We start from the raw sequence: 17,527 nt of genomic DNA, 5'->3' as shown, positions 1-17,527 counted from the left end.
AAGTGGAGAGAGAGGATCAGGCCCCCTTGAGTATGTGCTTGGAAGTAGAAACCAAGACCTCACTCAGTGGGGGACTCTTTGAAAATAAGGGTCAGGGTGCTAATAGGAAACACTTCTCTACCTCTAAAAGGACAAGCACTGCTCTAATAAAAAATGTGAAAATGCCTTAATAATCCAAGCACCTAAATTAGTTGTTTAAAAAAAATGAAGATTCATATGGAGATAGGCGATACTTAATAAGAATTTCAGTAACAGAGAAATACTATTTCTAATAGTTTCATAAATTAAAAAAATCTAAGAAGTTTTTAACTGGGTTAAATTTAAAGTTGCCAGTTTCATCTTCACAAAGTGTTCATGGTGCTACTGTCTAAGAACTTACCATTTAAATTTATTGCTCAATAGCCAACCACGCAAGAATTAGAGGATTCAGAAAATAGTGACTAAGAATCAACTTATCTCTAGAACTTATTTCATCATATCAATTTGTGGCTAGAAATAGGTCCTAACAATTTTTATATCTTTTATTATCTTAAAGATTATTCTTGTCTTTTATCAGAGTTCCTTTATCTTTCAAGATTATGATGTCTACCAGTTCAAGATCTAAGAATTAAATATAATGTTTTATTATGAACTCAAGACAAACAGCTTATTGAAGAAGTTTAAGCATAATACTATTTTATTACATTTGTTGATGGTTATAGTTATAATTCATACAATTACTAAATTTCTTATAAAATTTAGACCATTTACTTTTATGACTCTTTGATCCCATGCTTTATTTCAACTCCAAAATTAACTTAATTCACAAAGACAGAGTTGGTGAATTACAAATTTCAATGTATACTTTACTTGTCACGAATGAAAGCGGTACATATTCATAATTGTCCCCTGGAGGCTTCTTGATACAGTTAGTGTTATAATGCTATGAATAAAGGGAAATTCTTTTCCTTGAAAATAAAATTACATGCAACAATGCCTATAATTTTTAATTGAGAATTTATATTCTGTTAAGCTAGTTGGTTGTATATATATATATATTTTTATTTTCAAAATATTTAATTTAATGAGTACATGTGGAATAAACAGAACTATCCAAGTCAACTGGGAAGTGTCAAGAGCTGTCAGTGAGATGATTTTATTTGGCATGGTAGTTGATGAAAAATTGAAAGGAGGAATCTATGATATAATCAGACATTTAAGATTTTTAAAGATGGAACTGTCTCATACACTTCATATGCTTTTTTTTAAGAGAGAATTTTTTTAATATTTATTTTTTATTGGTGGACACAACATCTTTATTTTAGATTTATGTGGTGCTGAGGATCGAATCCAGTGCCCCGCGCACGCCAGGCGAGCGTGCTACCGCTTGAGCCACATCCCCAGCCCCTCATATGTTTTTGTTCTCAGTGACAAGGAAATGGCAAGAACAAAGTAGAAACAGCCCACAGAAAAGGCCTAAAGTTTTCATATGTTTAAGTGTTTATAGTTAAGTTCTCAATGGTCCACTTACTTTCCTCAAATAACATCATCTTATAGTGCATATATGTGTCCTACTACCCCACACACATATAATTCCACATCTAATGTCCTATAATATTTACCAGTTGCCTGGTGGGAACAATAAAGAAAATAGTAGATCCAGTCTTTCCATTCAAGGAGCTGGTAATATCACTACATTTTTTGTCTTCCATCTGAAAAACAGCCAGTTTTCCCTAACACAGTCTTGATCTATTCAAAACTATTGAACAAGTCTTTCTAATTGAATTGGTAGGCTGTGAGCTGATTTAATAATAAATATCTTCACAATCAAATCGGTGGGTCTGAAACAGTGATTAAAGTGGCTTGGTATCCTGGATACCTAGAAATTCATGGCCAAGAAGAGGCTATTAATCCCTTTTGCAGTCTCCTCATACCTCATAGTGCCCCTTTACAGAAGGGGCAGAAGGAAAGAACACCACCCAACCTGTCTGACTGCACGTGCTTCATGTAGATAAATGAAAATGGGGCCACCGTTTTCCTGTGTCAGGGCAATGTCAGCATGAGTAGGAATACCAACTGTCAGGCATGCAAGATCTAGTGAGTTCCTATTCCAGAGCTGCCTTCTCTGCTGGATCAGTTGGCAGTCTGCAGAGAAGCTAACATTCTGAAAGTTCATTTGTTGTTTGCAAGTCAGGGAAAACCACTGGGCATAGAAAAATAGGTTCATCTCTACTTTAGAGGGTAATTTCATGTACATTTGAGAATGATGCTTCTCTAGAATGGAAAATTCCTGGTTTCTGGACAGAAATATATGAAAAATTGTTTGCTAACTCTATTGTAGTTTCCAAATTTTGAGATGTAGAAAAGGACTACATGTTCTGTGATGGCAGGTCTCATCTGCCTTATTCACCCTAGTGTCTCACACACGTAGTGACATTCAGTAAATGTTTCTTGAATATATGAATAATTAAGTGAACAGTAGATTTTGAATGAAGAATTCATCTTGAAGTATTTTCCTACTTCTTTTTTTGTTAAAAGCATAGAAAATAAACAGTTGATAGTGATTCTTTTAAATGCAACCAAATTTTGCTTAGGCAACACAAACATGAAAATGTGTGCTTGTAAAACAAAATGAATTAAATGGTGATTATACTGATTTACAATTAAAAAGAAACATACCTAAATGTAGTGGGTTCTTAAATGCTGGTCCAGGGTGTCTTCTTAGGTTCATAGTGAAACAAGAATAATCAGTGCAATGTGTTGTTTATCATAAGGCTGAATTATCAATTTAAAGAACTGCCCTTTATTAAAAATATACTTTTGAGGTTGACATCTTATTTTTTCTTTCATGAAATGATGGGGATGATCTACGATGCTTTTTTTTTTTTTTCCTTCCTTTTCTCATTACTGGGGATGTAACATGGAGTTACATGCCTGAACTACATACCTGGCCCTTTTTATTTATTTATTTATTTATTTTTAAATTTTTGAGACAGGGTCTCCCTAAGTTGCCCAGGCTGCTCTTGACTTGCAATCCTCCTGCCTCAGTCTCTCCAGAAGCTGAGATCACAAGAATGTACCACCACACAGCACCCCCTTCATTTTTAATTTTTTTGAGATGCGCAGGGCCTTGGGCATGTGAGGCAAGTATACCACCACCAAGATACATCCCCAATCCCTCCTTATTCTTCTTTAATGTCCTTACTTGCCAAAGTAAAATTATCAACTCTCTCTATTGACTCCTTAGCTTATCTTCTTTGCTTTGTAAAATTCAAATGGAGACTGGCTTTCAGATATAATCCATTTTATATAAGTATATAAATACTTCTTTTAGAAATCTACATATTGAGGGGCTGGGGATGTGGCTCAAGTGGTAGCCCGCTTGCCTGGCATGTGGGCGGGGTCGGGTTCAATCCTGAGCACCACATACACACAAAGATACACAACAAAGATGTTGTGTCCGCCGAAAACTAAAAAATAAATATTAAAATTCTAAAAAAAAAAAAGAAATCTACATATTGAGTAAAGGACAATAGTATAACTTTGACCTTAATGCCCCATAATCCTCATCAGAGGTTGAGTGGATGCTCTATGCTGAGCATTGCTCTAAGGGTTTTTAAAATATATTCTCTCATTTAAATTTCACAGTCATCCAAGGAGAAGTTATTCGTATTGTCTCTATTTCACCTTTGAAGAACTCTGTGGACAGTCAGGTGTTTGGCCCAGAAGAAATATAACACAGCTAGTAAAGCAGTAAGGCTGAGATTAAAACCAATGGTTCTATAACATAGATTCTTATATTACAAAGAAATTGAGTTAAATGTCAAGAGGACCAATGAAAAAAACACCATTATGATATTCTAATGATTATGCAAATAAATGTTCGATTAGCATACATATTATAAACTCCCATCCCAGACTTATTATCTTATATACAAGTCAGAGTCCCTCCCAATTTTACATTATCAACCTATTGTTGATGACCTATTTTTAGCTTCAGTATTTACAGATATTGCCTTAAATAACATTCTCCTTAAATTCCTGTTTTGATTAGCAAATACACAGCAGGAAAAAATAAATTCCACGGGGGCATTTTTACCAAAAGGGACTGAAAGCACCATCATAATAATGGTGTTTTTTCATTGGTTTTTCCTGTCACATAGCTGAATTTCTTTATAATATAAAAAGCTTACACATCAGGATTCAGTTAATTTAGGGCAAATTCAACCTGATAGTCACTAATAAAAAGTACCCTTCAGTTTACTTATTAAAGTTTGCTATTAAAAAACATATCAAAAGTCCAGTTTTTAAACGTAGATATTCACCCAAACAACAGCTTCTTACTTAAAATGGGAAAATCAGAAACTTTAGTAGGAACTCACACATTCTCCAGCAGACTTGAAAACCCAAGTATAGCAGCAGTTGCGCAAGCAGGTAAATCGGGAAGTAAAATGCATAATAAATGAAAGTCAAACAAACTGGACATTTTGACTATATGATGATTAAAAAAAATAAAAAATTCTTCCAAATTCACAGCAAACTGAATCCAACAGTTACTTTGGTTTTAAATATCTACCGTGCTCTTGATAATGGTAAAAATGACTTATTTGGCAGGTTATAGATAGATTCTATTTTACATAATTTACCAAATATTGCACTACATTAAGGAAGCTGTCATTTTATTTCAATGGAAACAAAAATCAGAGTTCAATAGTAAGCCCTGGGTTCCTCATAAAATATCAGTGAATCAAGAGGTCCTGGTGCTTCTCCAATTTAAGGAAACTCTGTAGATTAACATCTCCACCCCTCAGACGTGAGAGCTGAGGTGGAATTCTTGTCAAGAATACGAGACACTAATTTCCAACAGTGCAGGTAACTCTTCTTTCGAGTCTCTGGCTTCTGCTCAAGTGCCCATCCCTAGTCCAAGATGCCCTAGAAAAACACAGGAACCAGTTCTAGGACGTAGTGATCCATCTAGCACCCCACGCTCATTGCAGGTCTACCCTCCGCCCGCTGTAGCCCAGCCCAGTCCAGCCAATCCGGCCCACTACACAGTCTTACTCTGGTCCTGCGAACTTCCCCCGCCCACTGTCCACGTGACCAGAATCCCTCAACCACTTCGCGCTCCACCAATCAGCAACCATTTCTGCTCAGAACCGAGTCTTCGACGCTCATCTTTCAAAAAAGCTTTTACTCCTTCTGCCTTCAGCCCCGCCCCTTTCCCTCCTCCCCGCCCCGCCGGCCCCTCCCACTTCCTCTCTTTCCCTCCTGCTCCCCAGTTTCGCCCCACCCAGCCCGGGGCTACGAGCTCGCCCTCTTCTCGCGAGATCTGAGCGTCCCCGCCGCGGCCGCCCGCCTCCCCTCCCGTCCTCCCACCCCCCTCCCCCCAATCTCTCCACTCTCCGGCTCTCCTCCCTCCCTCCTCCCCCCTCCACCCTCTGGGCCGGATCTCGTCTCGCTGAGGCGGAGGAGGAGAAGGAGGAGGAGGAGGACGTTCGGCCTGCGCAGTGAGATGTTTGTCCGTCGCCGCCGCCGCCGCCATCGCGGAGGAGCGCGATAAAGGGAGCCGAGCCGGGCGTGAGGGGGACCCTGCGGAGCCGCCGCGCCAGCGCAGCCCCCAGCCGAGTCCGAGTCGCCGGAGCCCAAGCCGTCGCCGCCGCCGCCGCCGCCGCGGCCGCCCAGGGGCCGGCCCGCTCTCCAGCCCAGCCCGGGGGCCGCGCCGCCGCCGCCCCCAGCGTCGCCCCTCGCCCGCCCGCCCGCCTTAAATGTGACACCGGCGCCTCGGAGTGCGACCCGAAGCCGCCGCCGGGTAGGGGACGAGCACCATGTCGAATCTGAGCAAAGGCACGGGCAGCCGGAAGGACACCAAGATGCGGATCCGGGCCTTTCCGGTGAGTCCCTCCTCGGCGCCCGGGACCCCGGGGCCGGGGCCCCGGCCGAGAGCCGCACGCGAGGCCCGGGCTGAACTCCCCCAACAGGCCGCAGGCCCGCCTCCCCTCCCCCACGCCGCCGGCCGCGGGGCGCGAGCCTTCCCGGCAACGGGGCTGCGCGGGGCCCGGCGCGGCCGCCCTCCCGGGCCGTTCCCCGCGCCCGGCCCCCGCCGCCCCGGGCGACGCTGCGCGGGGCTCGCGCCGCCTGGCCCTCCCTGCGTCTGTGGGGTGTAGGCCCGGGCCCCCGCGCTTCTCCTGCCGCCCGGCTCAAGCACTCCAGCCCTCGGGGATGGAGACCGACCGGAGTCCTCGGTGTGGGGCGTGTGTGTAACTTTTCACGTGTAGTCTAGCTGCGGCTTAAAACATGACCCAGCCTCGCTTTACGGCCACCAAGGGGGCTGTGCCCGCCTTCTCCCCCCTCCTGGGCAAGGGTTGTGCCACCAACCTGTCCCCGACGCAGTGACAGTGGTTCCACGAAATGCTCAGTGGCAATATACTCATAACATGAAGCGTATTTATAGCATCTTTCATCCCACAAGCCTCCTAAGCACTTCACAAACTCTGGTTCAGGAACTGTCTCGCCACTCGTAGGAGGGCCGGCGGGAAGGAAGCGAGACCCAACAAATTGGACAATTAGTTTTCCGTTTCTTAGCCTTGGAAGCCTCAAAGAACGGGTCTGGTCACCACGCAGGGCTGCTTTACTTTTCTGCTGTCACTTTTAGCGACAACAAACGTATTCTGTTTAAAAACTTTCTCTTTTGTCATTACATGGAGTCATACACTCCTTAGTGTATAGGGTATAACTCTGGATGTCACACTTGATTCAAACAGCCAATGGCAAGCAATTAAAGTATATTGTTGTAACAGAAACTGGACATACTTGCTCACGTTGCTACAGTAACAGGTATAAGTCAAGATAGACAAACTAGCAATCAAACAAGTTTTTGAAAGTAGAACTAGAGAAATATTTTAATTTTGCCTTAGATTCATAAATACATTATATCAGGTATGAAATGGCGGGTTTGTATTCACTTTTTAAAGCATACTTTTTCTGAAGTTTAGTTGTGATGAGGAGAGTGACCCACCTTTTAATGGAATTGTCCTAATTGAGTGAGTAGCTTGGTCCTAGAGAACTGAGGATCACTTTAAATTCATAAAATTTAAAACAAAAGAATATACTTGGTGAAGAATTTTGAAATTGCCTGCACATAAGTACTAATTAGTGTCAATGTGTGGAAACTTCCGGCTTTATGTAGATAAGTAGGATATGTATTTTTACGTTATATTAAGGAGGGTTGGATACTTGAAATATTTTCTAAATATTTGTGAGAAACTACATCAGAAACTGAGAAGTATTGACAAAAGAGCATTAATAAGTTCATTAGCACATTTTTCTTTGTAATTGGGCAAAGAACTGGGTTTATGAATTTGCGGCCTAAATCGTCCAGTTGACTATCAAATCCATTTTTTTTTTAGCAGAATTGAGATTATTCACAATTTTGTCAAGTCACTAGTTTTATATAACAGGTTACGTTCAGTGTCTTACACAGTTCATTCAGGTTTTTTTGCTAAAATATGGAACAATTCATATTTGACCTCAACACACTTAGGTTGTTATTATTCCCATTAATCAATTCTGTCATTGTTTGTGATCAGTTCTTTGGTAGTTTTAGGTTTGCCTGCTCTTAACCTGTTCTCTACTCCCAGTCATTTGTTCAAGAAATACTGAGGACTAGTACCAGGCACTGATCTAGGAGTTTGGGATTTGTCAGTATACCTTAAAAGACCAAGATTACTGCTTTCTGGAACTAGAGAAGCAGCAGGAGAGAATTTCATTATTCTTTTAGCTTAAGAGTAAAATATTTTATGATAGGTAAATACACCATACTGGAACTAATTTTTCTTTTTCCAAGTAGCATTATGGCTGTGAGCTAGTTTAGATCCTTTCTGACTATAACTTGTTGCTCAAAGCTTTTCCAGAATTCTTAGTAAAGTCTGTAAGTAACCTGATGTTTTCATATTCAGTGTTTAATACCTGCTTGCTTTTAAATACCCAATAATTTTTCATTACTATTTCATAACATCTTTGACAAGTAGTCAAGTTGCTTCAGTCTTCATTAAGGATAGGTGTATGCCTTAGTGATAACAACATTTCACTGACTTAGCCTTTGGTAAATGTATGAGTATTTACAGACCTTCAGAATCCTTTCCTTCAAGTTATCAGCCTTGTACATTACCATAGTCTGTGTGTCTTGCTAGTCAAAAGTCATAAATGTGTAGTATTCCATAAAGAAATAGATATTATTTCTGATTGTACATATATGCATATTTAGAACTGTTGTATTTTATGTATATCATTTGGATATATAGTCATAATTTGTGGGAAACTGTAGTTTAACCAAAAATTTCAAGTGTTTATTTCAGATTGCCTTTTACAAAAATTGGTATGTAAAAAAGCATGAAAATGTGTTTTGTGATTGTTGTTTTTATTGAAAAATAGTGGTAAGTGAACTTAAAGAATATTATGTAAGACTACTTCAGATATAATCCCATCTAGTAAAATCAGATTCTTTTTTAGTGTTTTGAGTGCATATTTTAAGTATACCTTTAATCATTGTTAAGCAAGAGTTATACCACACCATAGTTTAATGCACAATTTACGTTTTTTAAGTAGAACTTTTCAAAAAGATTCTTTTTAAGATGGAAAACAATAAGGAACTTTATGTACTTATAAATTGTTGACAGAGGAAAGTTTATTCCAATTTTTAGGCTTTCCTGCATTGCGCAAAATACCATCTCATGTCACATCTTTTTGTCAATAATGTTTTACTTGTATTTTTTTTTTTTTTTTTGGTTCACAAAGTAGCAGGGTCTTTTTTTTTTTTTTTAATTTTTAAAGAAAGGAGGCTATCCTTAATGAAACTCTTGGACACATGGGTTTGGATCAAATAATTTCTCTCTTCCTTGCGTTTACCATGTCTCTTGTGTCTGTTTTTGTTGCACTATGTGGGATTAATTGCTGTCAGGTAAACTTTTGTCCTTATCTTTGAAAAGCCATTCCTCATCATTTCTAATGTCCAGGGTTTTGTCTGTGTAAGCTTGTTAAGCATGATTGAAATTGGAGGGGAAATAATTTGTAAATGCTGTCCTCTTCTTTGCCTTTCCTGGCTTTTAGCCTTCAGAGTTTAGGAGACCTATTGTAAAAGTGACCTTCTCTAATATATGATCTGATCTCTACCTGAAATAACTTTAGTTATTAGTTTATGAAGCATACTACATCAAGGGAAGATAGATTTTCTGGATGTAGTGTTCACTCCATAATTCTAGATGAATTCTGCCTGTGTAGCATGGATCACAAGTGATGTACAGAGGTGAAACCCACATAGTTACTGACACTAGAGAATGAGATGAGTTTTAAGATGGTTTTTGATGTACTTAAGAGCACAGAGATAAGGACAAATAGGGAGTTGATGATTTTTCCCTTTCCTTTCCCCTCCCAGATTGGGGAAACAACTTTGATCTTCATAATAGTTTTCGCTTTCTTAAGGAAGATAATTATTGCATAGAAGTACTTGAAATGTATATGTGGCAATTGAGTAATAGCTTTGCAAATCACATAGAGTTGGAATTTAGCCAAAAATTTGTTTTTCATTCTTTGTATTTTTCTTACAGAAAGTATGGAGTAAGGTGTAATTTGTGAAAGTGTTGCTTACACTTAGACTGATTCTCTTTCTGTTTAGTAAGTTTTGGGATAGTCATTTGTGTTATAGGCATTAGTTCCTTTTGGGAATCAGAAGTTAGAAAAATAAAAAGCATGAAGTTGTTATCAATGAAGTGTTTATTTTGGTAACATTTCAGAGGAATTTGGAAAATGGTTAGTACTAATGTTGAATTTCAAACTATTTTAGTAGTATTGGACATAATGTGAAAATACGATCTTTTGTACAGTAATTACAACATTGATTCATACAATATAAAGTGTTATTTGTTTGCATGCCATTTATTCATTAAATGTAGTTAAGTAGGAACAACATTGTCTAGTTAGGAAGATTATATGATTAAGACTTGAAGAAGTAGTATGCCTTCTCTTTGTGTTACAAATTGGGAGACCTTGGAGGTAATATTTTGTTATTTTCATTCCAGATTGTATGGATGATCTTCAGCAGTTTTGTTAGATTTATATATCAGTTACTGGATGATTTATAGTTTTATATAATGCAACTTTTCAAAATAATTCATGTTCATCCATTGTAAAGTCATCCAAAAAGTAAAGGTGTTACCAGAGGAGAAAACTATGAGATAAAATATGAATTGCAGTTATTATCAGTAATGGTGAAAACTCTTGAATCATAAGTCTGTCAAAGGAAAGAATTCACTTATAAGCTAAAAAAAAAAAGGGAAAAAAATTTGTAATCCTAACACTTGGAAATAAATTATATTAACATTTTGATGTTTCTTTTCATCTTTAATATGCATGTGTGAATAAGTAAAATTGAAATTTTAAAATAGTTTTGAAAACATGATCTTTAATGGCTTTTTGATTACTTTACAATACCTGAATTTGCTTACCCATTCCTCTACTGCTAAGTATTTTGATTGATTCTAGAGAGTCCTTATTTTCTCTTGCATACAGAATACAGCTGTGACATTATCCTGTTGTTTGAGCCCATTTATGATTATGAAATTATTGAGCTTAAAGTAGTTGCTATAAATTCTCTAATCCATGTTCAGAAAGATAGAATTAATATCTAAAACTTATTGAATGCTTATCATGTGCCAGACACTGTTCTCTGTGCTTTGCATGTCTAAACTTATTTAGTTCACACAACTCTCTAGAATACTAATGTCGTCTGTTTTACAAATGAGGCCTTGAGAGGTTAAATAATTTGCTTAAAGTTATTTTTCAGTGCAAGTGGCAGAACTAGGACTGTAATCTAGGCAATTTGGCTCTACAAGGTTTTTAAAATTAAACATGCCAAAATTTGTATCAGTTTAACTTCTTTGTAGCAAAATCTTAGCCAATATATCTTTAATGTTATAGGTGAAAAAACAGTATTTTAATTTGCATTTCTTTAACTTTTTAAGAAGAAAACTATGTGGTATCCACAAGAATTTTTTATTCAGTTTTTGCACTTGAGTTTTCAATGTGTCTATTAGAAGTATGACTAAAAGGTAAGGAGACTGAAAACATAATAGTTAAAGAGTGGGTTCTGTACTGTCAGGTTTTGAATACAGCTCTACCTCTTTGTAGCTATACAGTATTTAGCAAATTATTTATTTTAAATTTTTTTTTTTTAGTTGTAGATGGACAACAATACCTTTATTTATATTTAGTGGTGCTGAGGATCAAACTTCATACATACTAGGCAAGTGCTCTACCACTGAGCCACAACCCCAGCCCATATCTTTATCTTTTTCATCTTCTCTAGCCTTAGTTGTTTCCTATGCAAAATGAGAATACTGAAAGGACTTACCTTACAGGATTGTCATGCAATAAAGAAAGTAAAGCTTCAGAATTGTATCTAGCACAGTTAGTTGTTATGTCAACTTTGAGGCATGAGTGTGCTGAAATTTAAATATTAAAATTGGATGTTTTTGCAAGTAGTTGTATTGAAATGCTGTGTACTTGTTTTAATGATGCTACTTTTTTGGAGAAGGGGTACAGATTCTAGAATTAGTGTTTTGAAAAGCCACAGAATCCATTTGTGAACCACTCCAAGAAATTAGTCCTGAAAGATACGTATGGTACCTCTGTGGCACTATAAAGGAATGTTGCTGGCTTTGGGAGGATGTCTTCAAGAAAGAATTTCTAGTAATTCTCATGTAAATATATGTGATAAGCATTCAATAAGTGTTAGCTATTATTTTACTTTTCTGGACATTTGTTTGCTATGTACATCCTAATATGTACATTGAATATTCATCTAAAAAACACATTTTGTTTTTCTTATTTTCTTCCTTCTCCCCCGCACTCCCCCCCTTAATATCACTTCTGAACTAGGTTGTGGTTTCTGCCCAAAGCTTATACTGCACACCCTTTTGAACCACAGAATAGTGTGGGTGGTTAGTGGATGATTGATTTAATGAGAAACTAGTTCTCTAAGCCAAGCCATAGTAATTGATTAATTAAGTCAATGCAAGTGGTGCTCTGAAGTACTTAAACTATTTTTGTGGCTATAGTGAGTTAATTTTTTAGATGTAGTAGCAGGTCATTAATGATCTTATGCATTTTTCTTAGGAGGGTAGTCTCTTTAGTCTCTGGAACAATAATGGCCTGAAAGTAAATGTAGTATGTTGTGTTGGCATTAACCCTGGATTAAACATGAGACAACTTAATCTCTGGTCCAGTCCTTTCTGTATACTAGCAGTTCTCAGCATTTCACTTCTTCCACTATGACTCTTCGCATCTCATCCCTTCTTTCTTGCTACACTTTACACTCTGATCCCTACTTCCACTGCAGATTCCACTCCTATATACAGGCTCATCTCCTTTAGTTGAGTTCCTTATTTTCCTTATAATTCTTCAGTCGTTGAGCCCAGATGCCATGTATTGCCACATCCATCATTTATCCTTTGTTGCTCAAGTCTTGAATTCTTTCTCACTGTGTACTAACTTCTTACATTTTCTTAGTCATTGAAGATTTTAGTACATTGAATGTTTTCTTCACAAACATTACCTCTAGTCTGGATCTTAATTTTATTCATTGTATGTGAGAGTAGATGTTTATTTATTTAATTTAAAATGTGTTTATTGTGTGTTCCTGTTGTGACTCTAGCATGTTCCTACAATGCTGATCAAATAGTCCAGGATTCTTATATATATTAGAATGATCTTCACTGTGTGTTGGAGTATGTCATCCCATTACTTTAGAAATCTTGAAGATTCCAATTCCTGACTCCCCCATTTTTAAGATACAGAACTTTGAGCGAATCACTTAGTTTTTCCTGTTTCTCTTTTGTAAGAAGGAGAAAACAATAGTACCTACCTTTCAGACTGTTTTAAAAGTAGCTGATGCGTATAAAACTTTCACTAGAGCCTAGCACATAATATGCATTGTAAATAAATGCAACCTGTTATTATTTAGTTGTTCTATCCTACTTGTTGTTTGCTTCCTACTCATATTAATGAGTTAATGGATCTCAAGAAAAGACTATTTCCATTCTCTTGAGCCATGGTGATTTGTGTCTTCCTATGTTAGCAGTTGCCTCTTTCCCTACCTCTCCAGAACAAGGCCAGAAGTATCAACAAAAATCATCAAAAAGTATCTTGCTTTTAAGGCTTATATTTTCTAGACCATTATGGACTCCTAGAGAAAATTGTAAGACAGTGGTTCTTAATTTAGCTAGACTTTCAATGCCTCAGGGCAGTTGTGTGTATGTATTCCTGGTAAATTCCCTCTCCCATTTTCTGCCTAGTAATTCCAGACTTTAATCACTGTCCTGAAGCTGTTTATTGAGAATTCTCTTATCTCTAGAAACCTAACTACAGCTTCATCATGAAAACTAATGTTAGCAGATGAAAGTTCTTCAGTGATCTTTTCTTTGAATTATATTCTTTAGTCTGTGATTTTTTTACACACTCCCAATTCTCTCTTTGGTCTCCTAAGGAAGGTTTTCTTTTTCTTATCATTCTCATTATAGTCACTATCATAGTATCTCCCTTCACAGCCAAGATTCCTGAGACAATAGTCTCTGTCTGCTTTTTTAAAACATAATTTTTTTTAGAGGAGACATTGAATCTCTCTTGTATTGATCTTAATCAATGCAACGTAATAGTATTCATATAGTATGCAATGTTCAGTGACTAAACTAATGTAATATGATACCATAAGTTTGTTTCTTTATCTTTAAAATGGGAACTGTAGCAGTCAGGGGTGCTTAACCACTGGGCCACATTCCCAGCCTACTTATATATTTTTGAGATGGGTCTCATTAAGTTGTTTAGGACCTTGCTGGCAAGGCTGGCTTTGAACTTTCAATCCTCCTGCCTCAGCCTCCTGAATTGCCAGATTACGTGGATGCACCATCACACCTAGCTCTTGTGGATAATTTTCTGTAAAAGCAAGCTATCATTGCTAAGAGAAGTTAGCAATGCTTACAAATTATTCTTACCTAAAACAGTTCTTAACTGAGCAATGCTTAGCCTTTTCTGTTTGCTTATCTTCTTCAAAGTAATGATGAAAATTCCTTTTTCATTTTCAACAAAGAGTTGTTGCTTTATAAGTTTAGTAATTACAACTTATTGAGGTTTTTGCCTTGTTATGTTCTGTTTGATTAATTATCTTAAATCTTTAAAACGATTGTGAGTTGAGATGTTGTCGTTCCTGTTTTAAATTTAGCTGGTGCTCAGAGACACACTTAGGAAAGAGCAGAGCTGGGATTCAGATTCCACCTAGGGCTGACTTAAAAGTCCACATTCTTTCCATTACACCATATTACCTAATTATATTGTTAACCATTTTCTGAAATTTGAAATATTTGCTTTCTTAATAGGAATTAGAAAATTCATTGTTAGTCAAGGGTTCTAGGCTTAGACGGTGCAGTATATAGTACTCTCTTTGCAGAAAGAAATCAAGGTTGTTGTGGCATCTGCCTATAATCCCAGTTACTTTGGAGGCTTAGGTTGGAGGATTGAAGGTTTAAGCCCAGCCTAGGTAAAATAGTGAGATCCCTGTCTTTGGAGGGAAAAAATAAGTTATAGGACCTGGAAGTTTTGCAGGCTTGACCTTCACAGGTTTCAAGGCAAATTGGCTGCTGCTTTTTTTTTTTTTAATATTTATTTTTTAGTTGTTGGACACAATACCTTTATTTATTCATTTTTATGTGGTGCTGAGGATTGAACCCAGGGCCTCACACTCTACCACTGAGCCACAACCTCAGCCTCATGAATTGGCTTCTTTTTTTTTTTTTTTTAAAAATATGTTTTTAGGTGTAGATGGACACGGTACCTTTGTTTTATTTTTATGTGGTGCTGAGGAAGGAACCCAGTGCCTTCCACATGCGAGGCAAGCACTCTACCACTGAGCTACAACCCCAGCCCTGAATGGCCTCAGTATAAGGGAATGAAAGTTCTAAAAACTTTTAACCAATTGAAATTGTTCAGGAATATTTGGAGATATATATATATATATATATATATATATATATATATATATATGGGCTTAAGAAGGCATTAGTGTGATTGACTTGAATAAAGCAGTCAAATTCAGACCTGTAAGAAAAGACATTGACATTGTTTGTGAAATAACACATTTCTATTTTAAATTATAAGGCTGACAGCACAAATTTTAAGCTTTTTTTTTTCAGTTTTTAAGTGTATATTTAGAGAAAAGTTTCCTTGACATAAGGTTTAAATCTTTAGTTTTGAATTTCTTTAAGAATATATTAAAACAGAAAATAAATAATAAAATGAATTAAAGCACAAAAGAGTAGATACTTCAAATTAATGGTACTCATGGTAAAAATAAGACATGATGGAAGTATTTTTTTTTTAAGTATAACATCTCTAGCTAAAGAAACTCATTTGCTCCTAATTTTTAATAGCTAAATAGGACTCTCTTAGTCTGCTATAACAGAATACCACAGATGGGGGAATTTATAAAGAACAGAAATTTATTTTCTCACCTTTATGAAGTATGGGGAGTCCAGGATCCTGGGTGCTTACAGGTGCTGCTGTTTGTTGGGGGCTGTTCTCTACTACAGGATGGTACTTTGATGCTGTGGGCTCTGGAGGGAGGAATGCTGAGTCCTCATGTGGCAGAATGCTGAGAGCAAAGAGGGGTGTACTTCCTTCATGAAGCCCTTTTATAAGGCCACCAGATCCCATTCATGATGGCTTCGACCTAGTGGCTTAATCACCTCCTGGAGGCCCCACCTCTTAATACTGATACATTGGTGGTTATTTTAAACATGGGTTTTGAAAGATACACAGATATTCAAACCCTAACAGGTACTTGAGAAAGAATCTGTTCCTTTTTAACAGATGAGGAAATGGAGGACCACATAGGGTAATTTAACGAAGTGGGATATGTACCTGATGTGAATTTATGGAAGAACTACAATTAAAGCCACATTTCTGGTTAAAAACACTTCTCAACTGGACTGAAATAAGTCTATAGACATAGTAACTTCAAGTTAACACTGATCTTTTTAATTATAGGGTAATTTATCAATATTGAGCATTTTGATGTTTGGGGTTCGTGTGGTAAAATGGAAGGGCACTTGGCTTCAGGCATTTGAACTTTAGTGCTCTATCTTGCTGTAAAATGAGGAGCTTTTAATTTGGGTGTGCCAAAGGGTCATTCTAGCTCTAAAAATGTTTGTGAAAAGCAGTGTAGTTATACGTAAGTCTAGGAACTGAATCTGGTGTGTTGTTCTTGGCCTTTATGTGATGCTGCAAAAATGACTTAGCTTTTCAGTCTTAGATTATCTTTAAAATGGCAATGATCTATTTCGGTGATGATGGTTAAATCCTAATAAGAAACAGTGGGAAAGTTAGCTGTGTTTTCATGTTTTTGGTAAATTATTAGTTTCAGAGAAGTTTTTAAGCAGACTTGATGGTATATTTTTATAATTTTATATATGGGCCTTTTGCTCTCATCACATTTTATTGCAGTTGCATTTATTCAAAGACAAACTAACTATGGCAGTTTACCCTGTTTTATGTTTTTTTTTTTTTTCCTTACTGGGTTATGTGTAATTGATTTGGGTGTGACACAGTTTGGTGTTGTCTTACATTTTACTGCTTTGTTTCTGACTAGAATATTACCATTCCCTTGCTTATAATTTTTTTAAAAACGAAAAGCTGATAAATTGACTCATTAAAAAAACTTAAGTGACTTGAGCTAAAGACAGTAATAATAGTAATATTATTAAAATGAATTTTAGAATATAGACTAGTATTATGGAATTGAATTATGCACTTAAATATAGAGTATTTAAAAAATACTACAGACTGCTTTGAAATACAAAATACATGATTTCTGCTTTTTCATTATGTCTATCTGCCAGATAAGCATTTAAAAGAGTAGTTTTATATTCATAGCCCTTAATAATAGTGTTTTGGATTTAAGACTATGTTGGGAAGTACAGCAGATTTTGGTATTTGACATCATAAATATGATAGCTAATTTTCTTGATAGGGAAGATCTGAAAAGAATAGTGTTTGAACATTTCCATAAAGTTCTAGTAAAGATATCCTCTCTAGCCAGATAAACTCATTTGCTCACAGTGTGTTTCAGGGAGCCTACTAATAACATCTCTTTTTTTCATCAGTGATGAAAACAGCACCAATAGTAGAACAGTGACAGGACACTGTACCTGAATAGGAGTATAGTCTGACCAACCTACAGTGGATCAAAAATATTTGGGGAAAAAATTGCATCTATTTTGAGCATGCACAGACTTTTAGCCTTGACATTCCCTAAACAATACAACAACTATTTATATAACATTTATACTGCATTAGATACCATAAGTAATCCAGAGATGATTTAAATTATATGGAAGTATGTGGGTAGGTTATATGTAAATATTATACTATTTTATGTAAAGGACTTGAGCATTTTTGGATTTTGGTATTCATGGGTGTCCTGGAAGCAATCCCCTGCAGATACTGA

At 36.9% G+C, this 17,527-nt stretch overlaps 1 protein-coding gene and 1 long non-coding RNA gene across 3 annotated transcripts in view; one reads left to right on the top strand and one right to left on the bottom strand.

Annotated features, from left to right (window-relative positions):
* Positions 1-4,323: 4,323 nt before the first annotated feature.
* LOC120883701 (uncharacterized) lies at positions 4,324-5,197 on the bottom strand. The gene is made up of 2 exons (XR_005725886.2): positions 5,041-5,197; positions 4,324-4,911 (listed from the first exon to the last, which is right to left on the bottom strand). It is a non-coding gene; the product is annotated as an uncharacterized LOC120883701 (long non-coding RNA).
* A 168-nt stretch (positions 5,198-5,365) lies between these two features.
* The window catches only part of Cul3 (cullin 3), an 81,631-nt gene continuing 69,469 nt past the window's right edge, over positions 5,366-17,527 (top strand). For both annotated transcript variants that reach the window (XM_078018094.1, XM_078018093.1), the window contains exon 1: positions 5,366-5,870. In XM_078018094.1, the coding sequence (XP_077874220.1) occupies positions 5,805-5,870 (66 nt within the window). In that variant the 5' untranslated portion in view covers positions 5,366-5,804. The remainder of the gene's footprint in view (positions 5,871-17,527) is intronic.

The sequence above is a fragment of the Ictidomys tridecemlineatus genome, chromosome 7 (genome assembly GCF_052094955.1).
Source record: "Ictidomys tridecemlineatus isolate mIctTri1 chromosome 7, mIctTri1.hap1, whole genome shotgun sequence".
In the NCBI taxonomy this organism is placed as follows: domain Eukaryota; kingdom Metazoa; phylum Chordata; class Mammalia; order Rodentia; family Sciuridae; genus Ictidomys; species Ictidomys tridecemlineatus.
This window is presented reverse-complemented; position numbering and strand designations above follow the sequence as displayed.